General features: G+C 38.3%; 3 protein-coding genes and 1 long non-coding RNA gene across 4 annotated transcripts; 2 read left to right on the forward strand and 2 right to left on the reverse strand.

Moving 5' to 3' along the window:
* Window positions 1-44: 44 nt before the first annotated feature.
* On the forward strand, window positions 45-1,354 carry LOC136244692 (uncharacterized). The gene has a single exon (XM_066036230.1). The coding sequence runs from the start codon at window positions 52-54 to the stop codon at window positions 1,291-1,293; it is 1,242 nt and encodes a 413-aa protein (XP_065892302.1). The 5' UTR covers window positions 45-51; the 3' UTR covers window positions 1,294-1,354.
* A 2,297-nt stretch (window positions 1,355-3,651) lies between these two features.
* Window positions 3,652-7,936, reverse strand: LOC136243907 (uncharacterized). The gene is made up of 2 exons (XM_066035453.1): window positions 5,581-7,936; window positions 3,652-4,129 (listed from the first exon to the last, which is right to left on the reverse strand). The coding sequence occupies exons 1-2, from the start codon at window positions 7,658-7,660 to the stop codon at window positions 3,708-3,710; spliced, it is 2,502 nt and encodes an 833-aa protein (XP_065891525.1). The 5' UTR covers window positions 7,661-7,936; the 3' UTR covers window positions 3,652-3,707.
* Window positions 7,711-19,796, forward strand: LOC136243908 (glycolipid transfer protein-like). The gene is made up of 5 exons (XM_066035454.1): window positions 7,711-7,880; window positions 7,934-7,992; window positions 16,933-17,063; window positions 17,855-17,987; window positions 19,497-19,796. The coding sequence occupies exons 1-5, from the start codon at window positions 7,772-7,774 to the stop codon at window positions 19,677-19,679; spliced, it is 615 nt and encodes a 204-aa protein (XP_065891526.1). The 5' UTR covers window positions 7,711-7,771; the 3' UTR covers window positions 19,680-19,796.
* On the reverse strand, window positions 17,311-20,344 carry LOC136243909 (uncharacterized). Its single transcript, XR_010695025.1, has 3 exons — window positions 20,155-20,344; window positions 17,583-18,026; window positions 17,311-17,528 (listed from the first exon to the last, which is right to left on the reverse strand). It is a non-coding gene; the product is annotated as an uncharacterized lncRNA (long non-coding RNA).
* Between the last annotated feature and the right edge of the window lie 3,996 nt (window positions 20,345-24,340).

The following is a 24,340-nucleotide window of genomic DNA, read 5'->3' on the forward strand; positions in this document are numbered from 1 at the left end:
ATATTTTATTTCGTAATTCAATGTAATATTGCTAATTACTAATTCAGAGCTATGGGTGTATCGGAATCCAAACCTATTCCTGGCAGTAGTGAGAGTACAAGTGACGATCAAGGACCGAATGCAAGAGAAGAGGCGAGAGAAGAGAGCACTTGTGACAAAGACAAGGACAAAGAAAACTCCTCTAGTAGCTCTCCTAGTAGTAGTAGTAGTCACGAAGATACATTCTATATAGTGGAAGATAGTGGGGAGACCCGTATGAAGAAAACCGAAGAGGAAACAGGAGTAGATCTGAAGGGGGAGATGGCGAGCAAACATCTCGACAACCAAGCGTTAGCTGTACCAGTGAAAGTTTATTCAGCTCTTTGTAGAGTGAACACCTCACTGAACACAAATTACACTGGTTTTCTGGGGAAATTTTTATGTGAAAACCAGCCTTGCTTTGGACTGTTTACAACTAATCACATTTTACCTGAAGAAATGCTTTCTGCTGACCAGTTTGTCACCATCTCCTTCTATGACAGTGACAGGAAGATAAGGGTACACTTAAACACCACATTTCGGTTTACTTGTTCGCTACTAGATGTATCGTTTATTCACTTTGACCAGCAGTTGGTTGATGAAATGGAAAAGATTAGCCGCAACTTTTTGATTTTGGATAGTAGTTGGGTTGGCACTGAGGGAGACCAACTTTTGGTAGTTCAGACTCTAGGTAGCTGTTCAAGTCAACAACCCGATGTTGCTGCAGGTAGATTTTATTGTTATTATGGCTGTGATGTCTTCCATAGACCTGAAAAAGGTAGTGTTTTGTGTGGTTCTCCATTGGTCACAATTGATGGTAATGTTATTGGTATTCATAAAGGTCAAGTGGATAATACTACATATAACTTTGATGTAGCTGTTTCTATAAAGTATCTGTTACGTGCAATTTGCTGTTATGAAAGCCTTCCTAAACAGCTTGTATGTAATCCAAGTGCTCTTAATAAACTCTATGAGGATGAAGTATGTCAACAAAATTTAGAACGTTGCACTGAACCGAACTTGAAGTTTCTAATGTACATTAGCCCTATGACACAAGTAGGAACTACACTAGTTATCACTCCTATTTGGTTTGTGCCAACTTGCCATGGCTGGTATTGGACTCCAACAGATCCATTTGACAGTGATTGCTATTCTAACTGGATGACTGTGCACAACTTGAAAGTCATTGGAGGTTACTGGCATAACATCGAGCCTGCTAATAAAAACATTACAATTATAAACTGGCTAAGTAAAAACACTGTTGTGACAGAGTGATTTGTTGATTTGTGTATATACCTGACTTATATATGCTTTAATGAAATTTAATTGTTTGTGATGCTACTATTTATAGTGGTGAAAGTTCAATGTGTAAATAGTTTGTATTTTGTACTCCACCTACCAAGCTTGAGCAAAATCATTTATGCAGTTGTGAAAATATAAGTCCTGAAAGTTCAGCATAATTTCTTCATTATTTTCTTTGGTTTTTAGGGGCTTAGATTTATTTTCATCTTCTCACACACATTACAAAAAATACCAATGCATAATTTTATCACTATAGGTACAGAGTAGTACTTAGGATAATTGTGGCACACAGGATTGGAATCATCTCACGTTAGCCCATTGACTCCAATACAAATGCATTCGGCGGATCATTGTCAAAAAAGGCAAGATAGTAAAATATATGACTCACAATACGTTTCTGTGGAATGTCAATATGTGAGTGTTTTAGTTGTTAGTAAGCCTTCATTGCAAGAGTGGTTAATTAGCGGCCAGGCATGGTTTCATTGGTTTGTGGGTGTGTCTCTTGAAGCAACTGGCCAAAAGCATAGCCACCATATTAGAGAAACCAAACTTACTGTACAGCGCACAGCAACTCAATTATTAATGTAGTTACAAGAGTAGAACTAGTCTTCTGTGTGATAAATTTGCAGTAGCAATGATTCAGCATGAAAACTGAATCACCATTCCAATCCTGGATACTCATCTATACTATCTGCATTTAGGATGTGTTGTGGCAGATCCATTCATCAAGTCTGATACGAATGTGATGAACTTCACACAGATCTAGAATTGTGGAGTATTATTAATTTTGTATTTAAAGTACTGATTTTTGTCATGTCTACATACAATACTTGAAAATCAGAATGTATGTAGGTTAATTAAACCTTGTTGTTTAAATGAAATTACAATTAAAAGTACAGAGTTGTAAAAATCCAGTGTATAACATTGCGGCAAATGAAATGCTGTTATAGAACAATCACTCACTCAGTGCTTAAAAGGCTACTGTATGACAGAAACTTTTGACAGATGGAAAAGTCTACGAATCCACATTTTGACAAATTGAATGTTAACAAAAATTAAGAAATCTAAGCACCTATTTTTAATGTTTGATGAGACAAATATGCCTAATTCGTCAACGTTTTCTTTCATCAAAATCTCCTGTTGTATGATAGTCCTTTGCTAGATCTATTTGGTACATATAGCTAGAAAGCTGGGATTGTTGCTGTGATGGCCGATGTTAATGGTGGCTTGCATATTGGTAGTAGTACTGGTGGTGGTGATCCTTCAACAGAGATGCTTCCTACAGTCAGTGATGAGGAAGGCTATGCACATGTAGATATAAGGCAAGCCTGTTGAGAAATGATTGTGAGTGATGATGATTTGTAATGATGATGGTGAGTTGCAATGACAAGCAGCAGTGAGGAATCACAGGGTACGAATGAGTCATGCATGACACTGTAATCATGTGATGGGCAATGGATGCTCCGTGGCCAGTAGCTTGCAGAACATGTTGCAGCATTGGTTGAATACATAGGTGGGGCAGTAGCTAGCATAGCAGAGCCATGATGTCCTATACAGCGGTCGTAACTTATGTCAGTGACAGTAGATCATGTCAAGGTTGCCAATAAATGAAACAAATGGCAGGTAGCAGAGTCACCCTCTTTTTATAGTCCAGTACTATCCCATAGTTGCTAAAAAATATTCAGTCACCCAATTGTTTTATTGTAGTACACACTTGCTTTGTATGTATGTAAATACTATATATTTTATGTGTGTGACCGGATTCAAAGTACCTTTTCTCAAACAAATTTTGACCCATTTCCCACCCTTTGGTAAGGACTCATGTTCTAGCAACACTCATGAAAAACCTATCTAAAAGGGTGGGAAATTGTAGAGATTGCTACTTGTACTCCAGATGGTCTGAGGTTGGTGAGTTATTACCATTTAAATACCATTCGTCAACAAGTGTGCAATGTTCATAAAAGGTCATTATCAGGTCCATACATTAATGGATCTCAACAAGCCTCCCACCCCAACCTCATCTATACCTGCAACCATCAGTAATCACCACACACTGCAATCTCACAGCCATGCATCAGCTACAAGGATGTCATGCCATTCACAAAGCTGTTTACAAAAAGGGAGTACTGCAGCATCCTACACAGAGAAGCTGTTACCATAACGAGCATGCTACAAATGACAATATAGACCATTAATTTTCATGCCATAGGTAAACAACATCTATTCATTGTTTCCTATAATCATGGCATTAGCACGATAATCAATTCATTTACCAGTGAAACTAGAGAAGCTACAGAAAAGAATTCTGCAGTAGTAAATACAGTAGGATACTTTAGATTTAACTGTAGTAGTAAGATACATAATTCATATACAGATATAATAGATCACTACATAGGTTGCCACAATTCAGCATGTTCATCACTGTCCATTTCAGTCACGTAATATTCTTGTCCCAGAAAACAGTACCTGAAGAATGCTAACATCTTCTCAACACCAACAATTTCTGCACTAATCTCCTCCACGTAATCCATAAACAAAATATCTCTCACTTCTACTGCCAGACTCTCAAAGTGAGGTCCCACCACAGACATGTCCAGTTGCACAAATCCATGGACATGAATACAAGTCGGGATTTTCCCTGTGACTTTGCTGTCACAGATGTCCTCATCCCCTGGAGTAGGTGGAAACAAGTGTTCAAGACCTTGAAACCGTGATGTTAGGAGGTGTGCAAAGAAGTGACCTGTGTCATTGTAGCCATACAAGTCGTGTACCATCATATCCAAGAACAAGCGAAGAGCAAATATACGACCTACAAAAAGAAAACAGTTATAATATACAGTACGTATTTTGTGTAAGACTGCACACAACCACATAATAGTACACTACATGCAACAGCATATACAAAGATGACCTTCATTATGAAATGCTTTTGTATAGTGATTCTTGCTGGTACTACTACCTGATGACAATGCTCAGCTGCATATGTAGCTTGTAATTCTGTATGTATGTCCTGTAAATTTCTGTTTCAATACATTATGGTCACATGATGCCTAACAATTGTGTGTAGGAATCAGTATGATGAAACTTCACATGCCCCAAGTTAGCATATAGCTTCCTGTTGTATTGGAGAGTTGTCAGTCTATTACCATATTTAGGCATACAACATGTTCCCTGGACCCACTGCCACCTGTAGTGCCTAAGATTTCATGAACAGAGGGAATCGTTGTGGATCAATATCTCTAAAGATAATACGTGACTTGTACCACATAGGGTGAACCCTTGGGTAAGCCAACATCTTCGGCTGTAGGCGACCTCCCTTGTTTCACTACTTTTCATCATTTCTTTGATCCCTAATCAAACTTAAAATTCCTATAAAGAACATGAGAAAGACCTCTGCAATCAATCCAGTCACAACAGAAAACTTGACAATTTCCATTACAAACGTAGGGAAGCCATCACACATGGCACTACCACAAATTGGCTTGTGCTGTCAACAAAGGTGAATGGGAACAAAGGAGAATACAGGTAAGTCCATGAAGCATGCATTGTACGTACTGCGGTATGCCAAAAGGCACCTGTCAGACTGAAGTGATGTCAAACTGTGAAAAAATCAAGCCCGTAGCCTAAATCGAGTTACAATATTCTGAAGGCATCAGTCAGTAGAAAATTCCACTAAACAATTTTTTTTCAATATTTTGTAGCAACTTATTGGAAGCACTTTAGGTCATACTGAAGGTACTTTTGGGCTTGGCTATACCTAACCAATATTGCCAAGGTGCCATGAAGGTATTGTCAGGCATTGTGAGGCTAGCTTCTGATCAATATTTTTTGTTGAGAAAGTGCAAACCTCCTAATAATACAGTATAGTTGAACTGTATGATATGCATCTGAATTTCCTATAACAGTGAAGTTTACTCACTCACTAAACCGTTGAGGAAGCCATGGCAAGGTAGTTGCAGATTGCACATACAAAACAAATCTGCTCCTAATTTTGTGTTCCTATTCTATCATCATGTGATCATGTAATAAGCTAAGTGTGTTTGCAATAGCAACTGTATGCTCTATTAGAATAGTTTACTAGAAAATAGAACCTAAGAATGTTGTATCTCTGTTGTAAAAAAACTAAAAGCATCATCTCATTGTCACTAGCAAAAACCATTACAACTGTTAGCAAACCATGTGAGCTAATTTAAAGCATACAACTATGTAGTACATATATTATAATAGTTACCACTTAGATTATGACATGTATCACGTTACCTTTAGGATTAGCCAACTCATCAAACTTGTGGTCATACTTGTAGATGGAGTTCATATGATCATAAAGGTGATAGTCATGTGACCAAGTAGACAATGACACTGATGGAGTCAATGTCTCCACATAATGCCAGGTGTATGGAGGAATATACAACATGTCCCCTGGACCTACCGTCACCTGTAGTGCCTGAGACTTCAAGAACAGAGGGAATCGTTGTGGATCAATATCTCTAAAGTTAATACGCGACTTGTGCCACATGGGGTGGACCCTTGGGTACATGTAGAGTAACTCGTGTTGGGTAGACGACCACAGTGTGAAGCGTTTCTTGCCAGAAATTTGTATAAAGAAATTGTAGTCTTGATCAAAGTGTCCATGTGTTATCATCCCAGCAGACGACACCCAAATGAATTGCTTCCTAGAGTCATAATCTTCATTAGTCAAGAATAACAAGCGATCATTGTCCATGTCTGCCACTAACTTGTCTGGAACAGAGCCAAAATAATAATGCCCTTTGTAGTCATCAGCACACTTGCCGCGCCAACAAGAAAAGAATTTTTCACTGGACATGTTGGCTGTAACAAACGGAACAGAAATGTTTAATTTTAGTGGTACACGAGGATCAGGATCAAATGTTAAAAAGCCATTGGAACATTTCACTGACTCTAGCAGTGTGGAGGGTGTTAAGTGCTTCATCAAGTAATCTGACTTCCACTTGCTAAGTGCCGGCCAGGTAGAGACCGTGGTGTTCTTAAGGATAACAGGTTGGCCTTTACTGATAATAGCCTCAGCAAATGGCTTAGGGGACCACTCTAGTTCCATTACAGTACCAGTTACTACGCTATTCAGTTTTATTCCAGAGTTAGCTGATAATGAAGGAGAATATATTGTCAACTTCTCTTCACTAAGAGATTTCTGCTCATTGTTCCCTAAAGTAAACTTCTTCGTAGTTTCATGTCCTCCACCACTATAGTCAGCAGACATTAGGTACTTCTCAGGATGAGACTGTATCTTCCTCATCTTGGGCTGATAACATCCATGTAAAGGAGAACAGTGTGTACAGAGATGTAGATTACTACAGTGGTCCATAAAACTGCTATAAATACTATCAGATGACCACAGAGCTGGATTAAGACTTCTATAGTCATCTTGTAAATCCTCCAGCCTTACAAGTTTCATGTACACTCCTGTGTGTAACAAATGTGCTTGGAGAGTGTTTGATTGCTCGTTCTTAGCTTTCAACAATGCCTTGAGTGTCATAGCTTTATTGAAATGTGTACCATCACTGTAACCCTGTGTGTAGTAAGGGTCACCATATGTTGTGGTAGCTATTACACTAGCAGGGTCTAGTACAACTGTTAGAGCATATTTGGATGAGCGATGCAGGTTGTCTTTCAAAGATATGACCAGTTCATTTATGTCAGATGTGGTTTGATAAGTGTCAATTGTCTGTGTAGAGTTTTTCTTCTTCCTTCGTGCAAACATGTCCGTAAACAAAATAAAATGTTTTTCGGTATTTTTGTTACTAAGGTTTAATGTGGTTATTTTGCCACTGTTGATGGACGTAACAATCGGTTTGCCATTAATGAGCTCTGAAAGGACTTGCAGACTTCTAAACACTGTGAGGAACCTTAAAGAATTAGTAGACAAGGGAGTGGTACCCCTAATCCAACTATAATTAGCTGCTTTATCAATTATAGAATTTAACTGTTCACTAGAATAAAATCTCCTAAAATCTGTTGCAATTATTTTGTTGTCACTAGTTGAAGTATAGTAAAACACTAAAGCAAATTTAGCACTAAAGTCACCATAGTTACTAGCACAGGTTGCAGCAGTTAGTTGGTGCAAAATCTCCTTAACAATCGACATCTTTGTTTGGTTTATGTATTTTGAACTTTCCAATATAAACACAAATTCAAAATTTCTTTCCCTAGATTGGATATTATCTGAGTTAGTCACCAAACAAGTGGCTCGAGTAAACAGCTGAGAATATGACAATGGTCTGCAGACCTCCAATTCCCCCCATACTCCATTACAATACACTATTGCTACATGTAACAGCAACAACACACCTTTTACATTCATTGCTACGAAACTGCAAAGTATAGCTGACACACTTCAATACCATACCCATTAAACGTTAATCTGTTTTGTGAGTTCGCGTTGCTACGTTGTGAAGAGTTGAAAGAGGGAAAAATGACGTTCTTTTCTTCTGCCAAACACCAGTTTCCTGTTATATCTCAGGGCCAGGACATCGAGACAGTACCTTTCCTTGCCGCCTGTAGCGAAATAGTCCCGTTCTTTGGTAAGAACCCTATCGTCTGAGCGAAAAAATTAAAATACGACATCTCTCTTCAGATATATTGGGACCCACAGCATTTAAGCCAGTAAAGTCAGATATTAGTGGAAATATATCCGTGAGTCTGTCAGTGTATGATTATGAGGCTTGGTGCATATGTGTTGCTAGTAATTAAGACTTGTATGTCACAGTGTATCCATTCATAGATAATAGGTAGGGGTGTCTGTACAAGTATGAAATCTATCCAGTTTAGAAGTTCCCTAGTTTGCCTTTTATGAGGAGGGCACTCCAAATTGTAATCTATGCTGAATGGACATGTGCATAGGACCCAGAGTTCAGACTATAGTGAAGAATATTGGATGCTGTCACCTTTAGTATCAAACAAAATAAAATCACCACAAACACGTTTCTATTAAACAAAAAAATTATGGCAGTGTATCACTGCAATTAGCCCTCACTTTGGTTTAAAGGATGATATTATGCTGAGATAACAGCACTTTCACTTCCCTTCACATAAACAGTTCTTAATCCCAGAGATAGTGGCAACCTCTGATATCTTTAGTACACAACCTCTCCATGTTCTCTGTGATAGTGACGACCTCTAATATCTTTACTACATACTAATCGAATGCGCTGGGATTACTGCCACCGCGGATATCTTTAGTATACAATCTCTCCGTGTTCGCTGAGATATCTTTAGTACACAACGTCTCTGTGTTCTCTGTATTAGTGGCGACCTCCAATTCTTTATTATATACTAATCAAGTGCACTGAAATCGCTGGGATTACTGCCACTGCTTTCTCCCGCCCACACAAAATGGGTGAAATAGAAAGTGGGTCCTTACTTATAGGTATACATATAGCTCAAATAATGATATAGCTAACCCCTAAGGGATGGAGCAATGCATAACTTATCTTGATAGTTCATCAATGAGTAAACGATGACAATTTTTGTACGACGTAACTTAAATTAGCTAGCTAATGTTCAGACACAGGCTGTATAGCTATGATGATTGTAATTACATTATAGCAATTTTGCAACCCAGAGTCATAACTATAATGTTATTGTATCTTAACATCTAATGTTTTAAACAATAATAAAACTGCCAGTAACAACTTTACCTGGGGGACCATGACAATAAATAAACTAATATCCGTTTGGTTACACATTGGGTACTTAGAGATAATAAGTCACTCTCTAGAGTTCCTATGGATACATATACAGAAAATGACAAGGAGAAAACATCCTGACTGCCTGGCAGACTCCTGTAAACGTTTGAGCGTTAATCGGATGGCTGCAGGTTCGAGGCTACCCAGTGTAAAGCCTTAATAAATGAATAAACAAGACCCTTATGAGAATTTCTGACAAATCTCCCTTTTTACTAAAGTATTGAGTACAAAATCAGTACCAACCACATACTCATCTCCTCCCCCAAACTTGTGGGGCTATATATCTCACGACCAAATATATAGGCATGCATGAAACATAAAGTCAGAAATAGAAAGTCCATACTGACTGCATAGCCACAGAGAAATATTGGTATGAATCAAGTTTCCATGCCACTACAATAATTATTCCAGCAATCTATAATTGATGCAAATCTAGACAATTAGTTGATTACCTAAAACCAGAAAAGTGCTACAGTATTTTAACTTCTCCCTTTTCACCTTTTCAATGGATTTTTTAAAGACTTTATAGTTGCATTATCCTCAGGACCACAGTCATCAAATGATATTAGATAGCTCTGTTTATTGTATCTTATAACCGTTCCTTTTGTACCATGTTGTGGCACTGTTATCAGGATCATTATAGAACTCCACACTAAGACGCGTACGTATAGCCTTCTTTCCTGTTGGGATTTCTTTAGTCTGCCTGGACTTTGATGATAATGCAGACCCCTTTTCAGAGGCTTTAGGGGTTTTCGGGTTCTTTTGTTGCCTTTACTTGGTAAGTAATTGTGATATTGGCTGCTATGGCAATTTCTAAAATAGCTTGCTTTCGATCTTCAAGATATACCTGTTCCACTAAAGGCTTTAAAGAAACTAATTTCTGGTTTTCTGGTACACTTTGCAGGGGCGTAGCTAGCCAGAAGGTGATGGAGGGGCAGGCATGCCCCCATGAAACACTCAAAATCATTCATAATTGCAAAAAAGGCTAATGACCCAATGGTGGGCTAGCCAACATACGGTGTTGTATTATTACAGCTTAAATAACTAGCTACGTAACCATTTCAGTACTGACTGCTTCCAATCGAGGTAACTATATTCGTTGAGCATCATCGCACGTGCCACAACTGTACTCCAACAAATTCATCCACAGTCCAGTAGAGCTAATACTTTAGTGCAAATACAGGTTACTTTACATTAGCCACAGCCTGTGCTGCAGTCCTAGCACACTGCTGACAGGATGACGTATTCACTCACTTCACTCAGCGAAATTCAAATGCCATGTATTGCACGAAATCCCACCTGTCTTGCGAGCAGAACTTGTAAGCTTGACTGATCCACCTGACTGACTGACAAAGTAAAAACAGACTGCACTGCCGTACGTACAAAGGTCCAGTGTGATCGACTCGATAAAATAAACTTGGTACATTTATTTAGCTAACATTTTATCACCTCGTAGACAGTAGGTTCGTAGCATCATCTGGTCTCCTTTGTCACTTGTGAGTTGTGATTCCTGCCGTGGGGAAGCGGGTCACTCTTTATAGATTCAAAAATGTTCTATCACGCGAGTAATCTAGGCTAAATATAGAAGTATGTGTCTAATATTTTCGTTCGATGGATTCACGAGCGAGTTGAATGTTGCGTGTGCGCATTCACTAGCAACCCCTGGTGATACCGCGTAGTAGTGTACATAATTTACAGTCATTTGCGTGTCAGTTTAATACTGGTAAACTTGTGACGAAGGTTTAAAAAAAAAATCATTTAGTGATGGGGGGGGGGGGCAAATGCCCCCCCTGCCCCCCCTTAGCTACGCCTCTGACACTTTGTCGATTAATAGATTCCACTGGATTGGTGGTTCCTGGTAGATCTCATTCTTCTAGCTGTAGGCGTTACTCAGCTTCTTCAAAACATGAGGTCTTTCCACCAATCCACTGTTTCTTTCCATCTGCTGGTATCCACTTGAGAGAAATCTGTGGCCCTAAGATCTGGCAGTAATTGATCTGCAAATTGTTCAAATGACTGCAAACCACATAGCACATCAAAGGCTTCATCTACCCTTTGCTTGGACAGCTCTTCTGGGATTCTCCTGGCAATTGACATGAAAATGTGATAGCTAGGTGATGTCATAGATGGATTTACTAACTTGGAAACACGCATAGCAGACCTCAAAAAATGTACTGCACACCCTCGCAAAACATTTAAAAGTTCTTGTCCAAAGCTAGTAGCAAATGCATTTGATTCTGCATCATCAAAATCAACTAGTATTTCTTTGTGAGCAGTTTTGATGTTGTATTCGCTATGATAGAGTTTCACATTATTAACTAATTTAGTCAACACTGTACCAATAGATTCAGCATCTTGACAGTTTAATAATCATCGTCCACAAGTAATGTACTTTGAAGTAATGGTGTTAAAATAGACGACATTAAGTACAAATGGAAAATTGTGGCACCCAGTGTGGTCAATGTCTACAAAAAGAAATTCTGCCTGTGACCAGTACTTTGCCTGAAATGGTGACTCAAATTGTCTGTCTCTGCCAAAGCAGTACGCATCATTTCCATCGATTTGGTATTTTCCTACCAGTTCATCTATGGTTTCACTCTGTTGGCAGTGGTTACTCTTATCAATACGCTCTTTAATGTTAGGGAAAGATGCAATGATCTTAAATGGATTAACCCGCTCATTATCAATTTTATCTACCTCCTGCCTAGCTTTCTTAACATGCACACCCGTTCTATGTTTATAGCAGCTAATGAGCTTTCAATTGGTCTATATTCCATACCTGCTCCATTCTGAATTTCCTTAGGAGTGATACACATGTTCCTTTGTGCTGCATTGGCAATGTCACGTAACACATTTGGAGCTATCTTCCATTCAGATGGAGAACTATGATTATGGATTTGTCCTGTTTGCTCAGCACTCAGTACTACAAACCATCTCCTACCATCTTCCAAAGGATTGGGAGGGTACACATATGCAATATAACAGTTACAGGGACCTGTAGATAAAAGGGCAGCATTTTTATGCTCAGTGAATCGATTTACCCGTTGTTTTGTCGACACTGTATATGTGCATCCCTCTCCAGCACAGACCTTTACGCCTGAACAATAAGATTGGTTGGCCATCAGCTTTGTTTCAACCCCATCTATATTAACTTGAATTGGTTTAATACCAGCTTGCAAACATGAGAACTGTATTACATTTAATAGATAATGGGGCTTCCTAGTTGCTTCGGTAAGTGAAAAACAATCATGAAAGTAAAAACACGCGTCACCATTTACTTCTGGCCCTAATCCAAGAAACTTGATTTTGTCAATATTTCCTTCTATCGAGCAACCTTCCAATGCAGGAATTAGTCTCGGTTTCAACTGCTTTCCCCGGTTCTGATGACACTTGCTATATTTCTTGCCTTCAACCACTCCCAACATTACATCAACAATATTTGACTGTGGATCAACCGACATTACAGAAGTAGGATTATTGAGGAATACTTTCCCGGCTGATGCAAGCGAACATTTTTGATGCACTTCACGACGATTTTCATAAGGGCGAAAATCAAATATTACATTAACGTAACCCAAATGAATGGCAACATATATGACTTTATGCCGTGATGGCTTTGACACTCTAGCATCATTAATGTAAAGACCACTACCCCAACAAGTGTCATTATCACTGTCAAGCAAGTCAGATAAACTATCAAAACTTCTCATGTATGTTTTGTTGTACCGCAACAAAACTGAGATCAGCAGGGTCTTGGTGACTCTTGGCAAACTGGCAGCATGTACCTGTTGCATTGCATTAAATAATGTTGATAGAAAGGTTGTATGTCGATGCTCCATTGATAAATGTGATCAATTTGTGCACATACTGTGCACAATGGGCTGTTTGAAACAAAACATGTTGGTGGATCAATATCACCAGTGCCTCCATACAACACAGCCAAGGACCTTGAAAGACATTTTCCATGATATACAGAGTAAACAAATTTCCATGATTCAAGCAATAATAATGAGCATTATTCAAATGGCTGCAGGTTTGGGAGGCTGCCCAAGGCTAGTCATGGATTTTTCTCCTTTCTTCACCTTTTCAAACATAACAACTTTAAATAAGCTGTAGGACCAGGTGTCCTACAGACCTTCAGCACTTGTGCTGTAAAACTTTAAATTTAAATTGAGGCGGCGCACTAGTAACTCACTCAACTTTAAGGATAAGAAAGAATGTTCTTTATCCATGGCTGCTCCTTACCACACCTAGAAAACTAAATAAGCCCCTAAACATGTGGTTGACATGGTTACAAGTGCCTGCTTACTCCACCAAGTGATAGCCTTTTTGCAAATAGTATTTTTGCAAATAGTATTTTTACAAAGGGGCAGGCACGCCTGACTCTAGACAAACTACAGAGCCATGGCATATTAGTAACCTAATTTCGTCTCAGTCATAGCAACCATACTACACCTGTAAATATGATTTGTTTAACTGAAATCAATATATTCTTGCCAACTCGAAGAAAGCAATTTCTATTTTAATTTCTATTTCACCCATTCTGTGCATTTTGTGTGGGCAGGAGAAAGCAGTGGCAGTAATTCCAGCGATTTCATTTGATTAGTATATAATAAAGAATTAGAGGTCGCCACTATCACAGAGAACACAGAGAGGTTGTGTACTAAAGACTGCCATAATATTAGCTATTAGACAGTCTTAATATCAAAGGTATACTGTGCTGCTGAAGTCTCCGCGTTTGTGGTGAGTTTGATTCAAAGGTTTATCAAGTCGCCATAATCTCAGCTATTACACAGCCTTTATGTCAAACAGTTTTGAAGTTGCAGATACAACAGACGCTACTGTCACCTTTAGTACAAACTGTGTTACCTCTAATATTTATTATTATATATATACACCCCATAGGACCTGTGTTGTTATGCGAATGAGCTATGTATTTAATTTGATAATCTGGTGACACACTAAACAGTGATCTATAAACGAGTTGTCTTTTTAGGGTGTGTCCTCCATGTAATGTATGCTTTCGTTTTATGTACCGTATATTCCAAGTTGTGGTCAAGCATCAACAGAAAGTTCATGTCATCATTTAACTGTCTTCATAAACGGTATGGAATATTCTATAGTACATAACACTTTATACTGTAAGCATTTAATTTATCAGTAGTGAAGTCTTGCGGAGTACTTTTCAGCAAGTTCTGCTACCCCTGAGATTCGTGACTTCGTAGGATTGGAATTATCCCTTCGCCTTACATGACGGATATGTTATTGCTCTAACCTTACACTATAACATACTTGCCATACTAAGAGCTGAGGATTCACACTAAAACTAAGCGAAATGTTTGTCACCGCCATTACCCTTATTTCTTGACCTATAAAGCTCGGAGCTTCTCATGGGAAGGTTACGGTTAAATTGACCACCTTAGAAAGGCAACCCGTCTATACATTTCATATAAAATTGTTACACCTTGAATTAGAAGCAAATCAGCCTTGGAGGTTACACAAAGTTCAATTTCCCATTCACCCCATAATTACTACAGGAATTGTCTCATCTATTGCAATCGAGGCTCACCTACTAAGCTAAGACATGAACAGTAATAATATTGTAACTATTATTAGAGGGCTTTTGTACTCTTTACAGGGTATATAATCTGCTGTACTTGTGAATGTGACTAAAACTTGGACTACATTTATAGTAGATAGCTTTCCTCCTTTACACTTACACCCATGCAAGTACACACACAGATGTAAGGCTGGAGGTTTAGAGTACATAATTATGATTAACTTTTTTTCTTTTACCAGTAATGACGGAAACTTTCTTAGTACATGTACAAGTACTTCATTGTTATGTGATGTGAACTCGGTCTGACCTAGAAACTGGATGAAACTTGTTTGACCCATGACAAATAATGACCTAGATAATCTGGATGGCCTGACCTAGTTTCAACCCTGGTGACAATTAACTTGTGGAATTTTGATTTTTTTATTCTATAATTAAGGGAAAATCCAAAAATATTCCCCTCTATGCATATGTGAAAATCAAATTATAAGCTATGGCTGTTGGTATGTGATTTTAATTATTATGGCGCCAAGAACTGCTTCTGAAACCTGTGCAATCAAGTCGCTATATTTAAAAAAATCATCTCTCTATATGGAGACAAATATCTATGGTGCTCTAAGTCAACCCTTCCACCTGCATGATTACTATGACCCATGCCAGTGACCAGCTGCAGATTCAATAATTTTTGTTAAGCAATAAAAGGTAATGAAAGAAGAGATGTGATGGTTCATGTCTCTCATTTCATCACTTTTTATTGATTGGATCTCTACAGTAAATTAATAATATTTTTAATGTAATAGTTTGTTTAGTATTGTTGACCATCTGCTTATAAATGTACGGCCACCTCGAGTTCTCTATGAATTCCCCCACCCCCCAGTGAAGGATTTATGCTCCTGTTTAAGGTAGCCACCTGCCTAGTAAGACCCAAATTTGTTTGCATAAATGTTGTGTGACTGTTCTATTAGAATATTTTGATCTCACTGCCGTTCTTGAGTGAGCCTTTGGTAGAGGTATATCCTATGTGACTAAATTAGCTGGCCAGTAGATTATGACTAATACACTATTATTTTGTTTAATTTCTGTACAGTGCACCAAATAATTAGTGGGCGTGGCTCCAAGTGAGTCTGCAAACAGCAGCAGATATGGATTCATGCATACCTACAGACTGCAATACCGTAAATTGGGTTATTTTCGATGGTAATAAATTTTCAAGGTTAGTTACATCCACGAAAATTTAACATGCAAATACAAACAAACTTCAAATTTTTCTCTCGTAATTTAATTTTACTTTTAACCGGCACGTTAGTAATCATCCCACCCTGTAGTAAGTCCACTTGTGTTCCAGTTATTAAACAAGTAATACTACTTCCTCTTCGAAGAAACATTGAACAAACATGAGGCATTTTTTGAGGAGTGTATCCAATAATACTTCCGTCTTTTATCATGACTACTGCATATCTATCACTCTCGTTTGTAGGTTCTTGTGTGCAGGTAAGATTTTCACCAACTGTAGCAGTCCATATAGTCAATGATATGCATGATTTCCACGTACACAACAATTGACCTCAATTGTAGCCTTTGAACATGCAGCTGTATGTGACCGATCACATGATCAACTTGTTAGCATGGCATGGGCTTGCTCACTGCTGTAGGTGTTGTTCCTTGCTGTGCCTGTAAATTGTGTGTGGAAGCCTGGTTTTGTCAAATCCGGTCACATATTTTCATACACAAAATTAACCCAATTTACGGTACACCTACTAATAAATGAGCATGGCTCCATGTATCTAGAGATAGTAACACATAATCCTTACAAGTAGGTGTGCCTCATGAAGAAGCTGGGACTATGAAGCTCAAACTAATGCATTTCCAATCCTGGATATACTATAAAGTGGGTCAGAGCCAGATGGCCAGGTGACCCGTTTCAACCCTGACATGTATTGCTATGAGTGTTGTATGCCAAATTTGAAAGGGTGGATGAGTGACAAGTACAGTGCTCAGCTACTGTATTTTGTTGTGAAATCACTTTTGAGTGCCATGTTTTTCATATAACAATGCTTCAACATGGGGATCTCTTCTTAGTTTACAAGTAAACTGTAAGGCTGTATAGCCTGTTACACCTGATCAACAAATAACAAAAAGGATTCTTGAGTTTTCTGTCAATTAGTGTAAGAAAATTTCTGTGATTTTGCAAGCCAACTTGAAATATTGGTACATGTAAATGCATACCAAATAACTACAAAACAATTTTAAACTTGCTTATTCTTCACCAGCAATATATTATACCTTATTGTAGTGTCAAAGTTTATAGTTCTTTGGTTTATTATCACACAGAGGTTACAGAAGAAGTATGACACAGATCCTAGCAAGTACCCCACACTACAGAGTATAGTAGATGAGGAGATAGCAGCAGGGAAGTCACAGGGAAGTAGTTCTTGTACCATCGGTCTGCTCTGGCTGAAAAGGTAACAAAAGTGAATCTTGTATTAGAGAATTTATTAAACTTATAAAAAGTTGCTATTGTAAATATTTATTACATAAAGAAGTTTATACTAAATCTGTTAGGAAAACAATTGACAGAAGTGTGGGTACCATGCCAAGTAATAATCTCCCTCCAGCTGTTTAACAATTGTGGTTGTATGGTGTATGTTGTATTAGAGAGTTTAGCTTGTCCCATGTCTCCATGGGTACACTTATGCAGGCACAAGATATTCCCTTGAGAGGAGCCCACCTACACATAACTTTTCTTAGTCACATGTTGTAATTGTAATGCTTATTGTCCGAGAATAAATCATGTGACTGATGATATTTTTTCTATTTATATTTCTGCTAATATCATGAGCTGCACTGCTGTGTGAGGTTTTGTTAGGATATCTACACACATAGTCTTGCACACACCCAGACTGCTTCCTTTTTCTTGTGTGTTTGGGCTGAAAAGAAAGTGTTTGGTGAACACAACCTAACACTATTGTTCTGCAGCTTACCTATAGCTTTTGAGAGCTCTGTAGTTTGGTGATAGGCTGTAGCAAAGAGGTGCTTGAAACATTGCTCATACCATTCCTCTCTTAAATGCACAGTTCTTGACCAATAAACAAGTTTCTTTACTGCAGGTTATCACCAATCAAAACCACACTTGTTTTGTCGGCTGCAGTTATCAGACAGACACACAGACACACACAGACAGACAGACAGACACACACATGCACACACACACAGAGGCTATTCATGACTATATCATTACATACTTGTTGTGTAGAGCTCTAGAGTTCATCTATGTGTTCATGGAGGCAGTGGTTCAGGGAGAAGAGGATCTGGTGAAGTGTGCCAACAAGGCCTATGACTCCTCATTAAGGAAGTACCATGGATGGATTGTACAAGGAGTCTTCTCTGTAAGTACTACCATTGTGTATCCCTTTGCTATGTCTTGTCTATGCACATGTTATTAATGTGATAGCACAATTTGATTATGACCTGACACAAGTACAGTGCTACAGTAACTTCAAGCAAGAGTTTATAATATATGTCCTTCTACTCTCATATACCTCTGTAGAAGGATGAATCATAAAGTTATAGCATAATGACAAAGTGTGTTGTAGTTTTCAATCTATAAGCAGCCACAAAAGTTCAGAAATATTTAGTGCTGTGACACACTCATGATGCTGTATTTGTGGATGGCTGAGCAAGAAATGCCTATGCAGTTACCATGAAGACATACTTATAGTTCAATGAGAAATGCTAAGAGCTCAAGTTAGTTTGGTTCTAGTGACATTGTTTGGCACACGTTCAATTGATATTATGTTCAATTGGTGAAGCACTGATTTTACATAAAGAGAAATGGACAAAATCGAAAGTGTTGCATCATAGCTTAGAAAATGGTATGAGTAATTTAGACAAATGGAGCCAACCACTGTGTAGCATACGTATAGTACAGGTATGGAATGTTGCTTGAATTTTAACTTGTCCTAAAACTTGTTTGGTGGGATACTGTAATTAGAAAATTAAACCATGCTGTATAGATTTGCTAGCTAAGTGTTTATTTCCATATCAGTGTAGCCAGAAAAATTAGAAGAAGGAGGCAAAGCACTTCTGACTTATCTATTAGAGTCAAGTGTAGATGACTGCTCTGTTAGACTATTTGCAATACTAAATTCATTCTTGTTAATCTGTACTAAGGAAGCTGCCTTGAGTTGGTTGACTTTTTAGTAGCTATGACACTGAGTGCTATCAATGAGTGATCATAAACACCTGCTCCAATAGGATCTGGTGACTCCACTTACATACCGTATAGCAGGGGTTTTTTTTTGTTGAGGGGGAAACATTTTGTGGATTGCCACCATCCAAAATTTCAAGGAGGGAAGGGGGGATATTTGCTTCTCTGGGTTCTTTTATGCATTTATAATACCAAGAGTACATAATAATAGAAGAGGGAGGAGAGTGTCTAACTCTCAATATAATCCATACAAACACACTGTGCTCAAACCCTCCTACTTCAATCCATAAAACTTCTAGTAATAAATCAATACCTTTAAGTGAACAGAAGACTGTTGATATTTCCCATTTGAAGCAGTAGAAGTGCTACAACCTCCTTCATAGAGCAAGCCATTTGTCACCTTTGGTGGCTATAGTTGATTGTGCAAGGTCTGAGCGCAGTGAGTTTGGTGAATTCACTGAAGATAGACACTCTCCTCCCTACTCTATTATGTACTCTTGATAATACTTTGATCAAGCTAAACAATTCTGGGGGGGGGGGGGAGAGATATTTTGCAGATTGGAGCCAATCTGCAAAAAAACATGAAAATCCCCCTCTGAAAAAGCTGCTATAATCAGGGTTTCTAACAAACGATATATTTATGTACTTGTAGAGGCTACTGTGGTAACTATTCATCTATAAATTTCAGCTTGCAGTGAGGGCAGTACCCTATCACAAGGACCTTATCAACGGATTAAAGAAGGATGACTCAGTTAGCAATGAGAAGGTGATTGCTGATGCCCAGGACTTCATTGTCAACCTGAAGTCTTGTATTGATGAGATCAACCATTTCTATACTGTCAGGGGACAACACTCAGAGGATACAGTATAGCAGAGTAACATGTATTATAGAGCAATTATATTTTTGTATACATACGTAGGCACAAATGCTAGGCTCATTGTCTGTATAATGCCAGCATAATTCTTAGAATAATACAGTGGAACCTGTGTTACGGTCACCTGGATTAAGCGGTCACCTCTGCATAACGGCCATGGACACGAGGTCCCAAATATTTTCCCATACAAATGTATGCATTGTTGTCTGCATTAAGCGGTCACCTGTCTAACGCGTATAACGGCCAACCAAGAATTCACCTATGAATCACTGTATACATAACTTTCTCCTTCATATGGCGGTCGCTACCTTTTATGGTGGCTTGTTAAGCCAACTGTCTGGCACCACGGCACCGTTTCAAATAATGCACAATTATCACACTTCCTGCCTTTTAATGAATACTATATAATCTGTCAGGCTTCATTGCTTAAACGTATTCAATAGCTATAACAGACATTCATAACAAGCTCACCTTGGCCTTTCTGTACTAAAATATTACTGCATTGCGGTTGGCGCGAGCCTCTTAATAATAATCACTCATTTATAACGGCCATAGCCACTAAAATGCTGCTGACCACCTTATACAGGTTTTCTCTATAACAGCCACCTGTATATAAAGGCCAGATATATCTGGTCCCAAGGTGACCATTATAGACAGGTTCCACTGTACTGTGTACTGTACATTGATTGTACAAATTAATACTGTAGTATAATGGCAGTGAATTAGCAGCTGTAGTGTGACTATAAGGAAGTCATGTTGCAAGGACATACCATTTGCAGATTCATACATGCACTACAGTCAGGATTTTCACAGTATCTTCAATCAAGCTGCTAGTGTGATGAATGTATAACAATAAGTAAATGTGACTGAATTTTGGAAAATTTGACACCTAAAATATTTAATGATCAAATCACAAACCTTATAGTGCAAATCTACTTGTTGATGGGTTTAAGCCATTCTCAATACCTTAAATTACAAGTAAAAACTGTGCCCTGCTTTTAGTAGCAACTCACTAAACATGAAATTCTAATTATTTCATGCGTGCCCATATGGATGATTTTCCAAAATTCAGTCACAAATGCTATTACAAATTAGATTTGTTGTACTATAGGAGTGACCATTAGAGTCTCCAGAAAGGTGCACTAAAAAGATAAAGAGCTTGCTTGACACATAGATTTAGGCGGGTAAATGGTCTTTATCAAGCAACGCAGGTAGTAAAATCAAGATACTCTCTAACCAAAAAACTGTCAACTCTAATAGAACAGCCAGGACTGTTAATGTACCTGCAACAGCACAGTGATAGTAGACTATAATACTATCTCAATGCTTCTAAAATCTGAAAAATTTAATTTCCTGAGGACATGTCACTAGAATAGCATGACCTGTTAATGTCAGATCAGTTACTATATACCAGTACTGTATATCCTGGTATGCATTTATGAAACATATTTAGCAGAGTCAAAATGATAAAGTTCAACTTTTCCTCACAGTTACCACAAGCAGACCATCTTCTGTGTGACCCACATTGGTTTGTTCTCAGAATAGAATCCATTGGCAGTTGACGTGCAGTTGTTGATAGTTAGTTTATACAACAGTTGACATGGTTGTCCGTTCACACTACCAAACCAGTGTCCTCTCCTGATAGTTGAATTGCTCCCAAAACAATGTCTGCATTATCAAAGCATAATAATTATACACTCTACAACATGTTTCCCGAAGATGACAGAATCCAGCATATAACATGATGACAACTCCATAATAATTTAAGATTCTGACTTGGGGACAATCAGCCTAAATGTCACATTTGAAATACATAGAAATCACAGTAAAACACTTATGCACCTGTTAAAACATTTCACAGTATTTATTCTATTTCAGGGTACTGATCATGACTACTAATCACTGTAAAATTGAGTGGAAGTGACATTAAGGCTAGATCCAGTTGCATAATGAATTCACAACTCCACCAAACCCATAAGCTCAGTTATAGAAAATTTAATGTAACATTACAGTAAATACAATGTTAATAGCCCCACCATTCTGTAATAGTAATGTTGTGTTATTGTTATTTGCTAAACAACAAAGAGGCACCCCCCTCATGCAAACTCCATGTTGGACTGAAGTGCAAAAACAGCTCCATCATTTTCAACTGTGCATGTTATTTGTACATTAATTAATATACATCAGTCACACTTCTGGATTACTTTACCTGTAACTTTGACCCCTTGAACTGCACTACCTCTGTACCTGCAGTCAGCATATGTTACTGAATGCTGAACTTTTCTCTGTAAATAAAGACACAGCCTATACAAATCCTGATCACAAAATTAATACACTTTAATGATAATCAGTTCAGTGTTCATCTAACAAGTTCTTAACAGATGAGAGTGAGGGAGCATCAATCACATTATGGTAAATTATTCCAGTCATTTATATCTAATCCAAAACAGCCAAGCTGTAAAAAAAGTGTGCGGCCCTCAGAAAGGCTATGGTGAAAAAAGATGTGAAATCCAAGGTGGCGGCCAAGAAATGGCTGTGATGGTAGGTTAGTGGTAAAAATTTTAATAATGACAATTCAGGTGAATTTTTGTGCCGCTTCACAAAAATTCACCTGAATTGTCGTTATTAAAATTTTTACCACTAACCTACCATCACAGCCATTTCTTGGCCGCCACCTTGGATTTCACATCTTTTTTCACCATAGCCTTTCTGAGGGCCGCACACTTTTTTTACAGCTTGGCTGTTTTGGATTAGATTTCATTTCTTTTTGTATTTGTATACCCCAAAGCCGGCCTATGGCCAGCTTTGGGACTTTTTTAACCTATGTTTTTTTCTTTACTACAGGAAGAAGAAAAGATGAAGTAGATGTACTTTAAATATTTTATCAGTAAATGTACAAATTATATATACTGTATAATACATATGTGACCGGATTTGCGAAAAGGGGTCCAATTTGCCAACTTTGACAATTGATAACTTCAGATTGGAAAGAGCTATTGCCTTGATATTTGGGCAGTGGTGAGCACCACTATAGCTGAATACATGGTGAAATGTTCAGGTTAATAATTATGTTACTTGAACACTGAGTTATGGTCTCCAACATTTACGGAATTGGATGTGTGTGGAAGACCCCTTTTCGCAAATCCGGTCACATATATTGATTACAGAAATCTCCATGGTGGTTTCTTTGTAACTGAACACTCTACAAGGTGACTTCTTCTAATTGCTCTCTCTACAGGGTGAATTGTTTGTAGCTGAACGATCTACAAGGTAATTTCTTCTAGCTGATCTCTCTACAGGGCGATTTGTTTGTAGCTGAATTCTGTACAAGTGATTTGTTTGCAGCTGAGCTCTTTACAGAATAGTTTCTTTGTAGCTGAACTCTCTACAGGGTGATTTGTTTGTAGCTGAAATCCCTACAAGGTAACTTCTTCTAGCTGATCTCTCTACAGGGTGATTTGTTTGTAGCTGAACTCTCTACAGGTGATTTGTTTGTAGCTGAACTCTACAAGGCGATACTTCTAGGTGATTTCTCTACAGGATTCCTTGTTTCTAACTGAACTCTCAACAGGGTGATCTGTTCATAGCTGAACTTTCTACTGGGTGATTTGTTTGCAGCTGAACTCTCTAAATGGTGGTTTCTTTGTAGCTGAACTCTCTACAATGTGACTTCTTCTAGCTGAACTCTCTACAAGGTGACTTGTTTCTAGCTGATCTCTCTACAGGGTGACTTGTTTCTAGCTGAACTCTCTACAGGTGATTTGTTTGTAGCTGAACTCTCTACATGGTGGTTTCGTTGTAGCTGAACTCTCTACAAGGTAACTTCTTCTAGCTTATCTTTTTCACTGCATATTTGTTTGTAGCTGAGTTCTCTACAGGGTGATTTGTTTGCAGCTGAACTCTCTACATGGGAGTTTCATTGTAGCTGAACTCTCTACAATGTGACTTCTTCTAGCTGAACTCTCTACAGGGTGACTTGTTTCTAGCTGAACTCTCTACAGGTGATTTGTTTGCAGCTGAACTCTCTACATGGTGGTTTCTTTGTAGCTGAACTCTCTACAAGGTAACTTCTTCTAGCCGATCTTTGTACAAGGTGATTGAGTTTTTTGCAGCTGAACTCTTTACATGGTGGTTGCTTTGTAGCTGAACTCTCTAAAAGGTGACTTCTTCTAGCTGAACTCTCTACAGGATGATTTGTTTGCAGCTGGATTCTCTACGTGGTAGTTTCTTTGTAGCTGAACTCTCTACAATGTGACTTCTTCTAGCTGAACTCTCTACAGGGTGACTTGTTTCTAGCTGATCTCTCTACAGGGTGACTTGTTTCTAGCTGAATTCTCTACAGGTGATTTGTTTGCAGCTGAACTCTCTACATGGTGGTTTCTTTGTAGCTGAACTCTCTACAAGGTAACTTCTTCTAGCTGATCTTTCTACAGGGTGATTTGTTTGTAGCTGAATTCTCTACAGGGTGATTTATTTGCAGCTTAACTCTCTACAAGGTGACTTCTTCTAGCTGAACTCTCTACAGAGTGATTGATTTTTTTTGCAGCTGAACTCTCTACATGGTGGTTTCTTTGTAACTTAACTCTCTACAGGGTGATTTGTTTGTAGCTGAACTTTCTACAGGGTGATCTGTTCATAGCTGAACTCCCTATAAAGT

This window comes from Dysidea avara, chromosome 14, assembly GCF_963678975.1.
Source record: "Dysidea avara chromosome 14, odDysAvar1.4, whole genome shotgun sequence".
NCBI lineage: Eukaryota > Metazoa > Porifera > Demospongiae > Dictyoceratida > Dysideidae > Dysidea > Dysidea avara.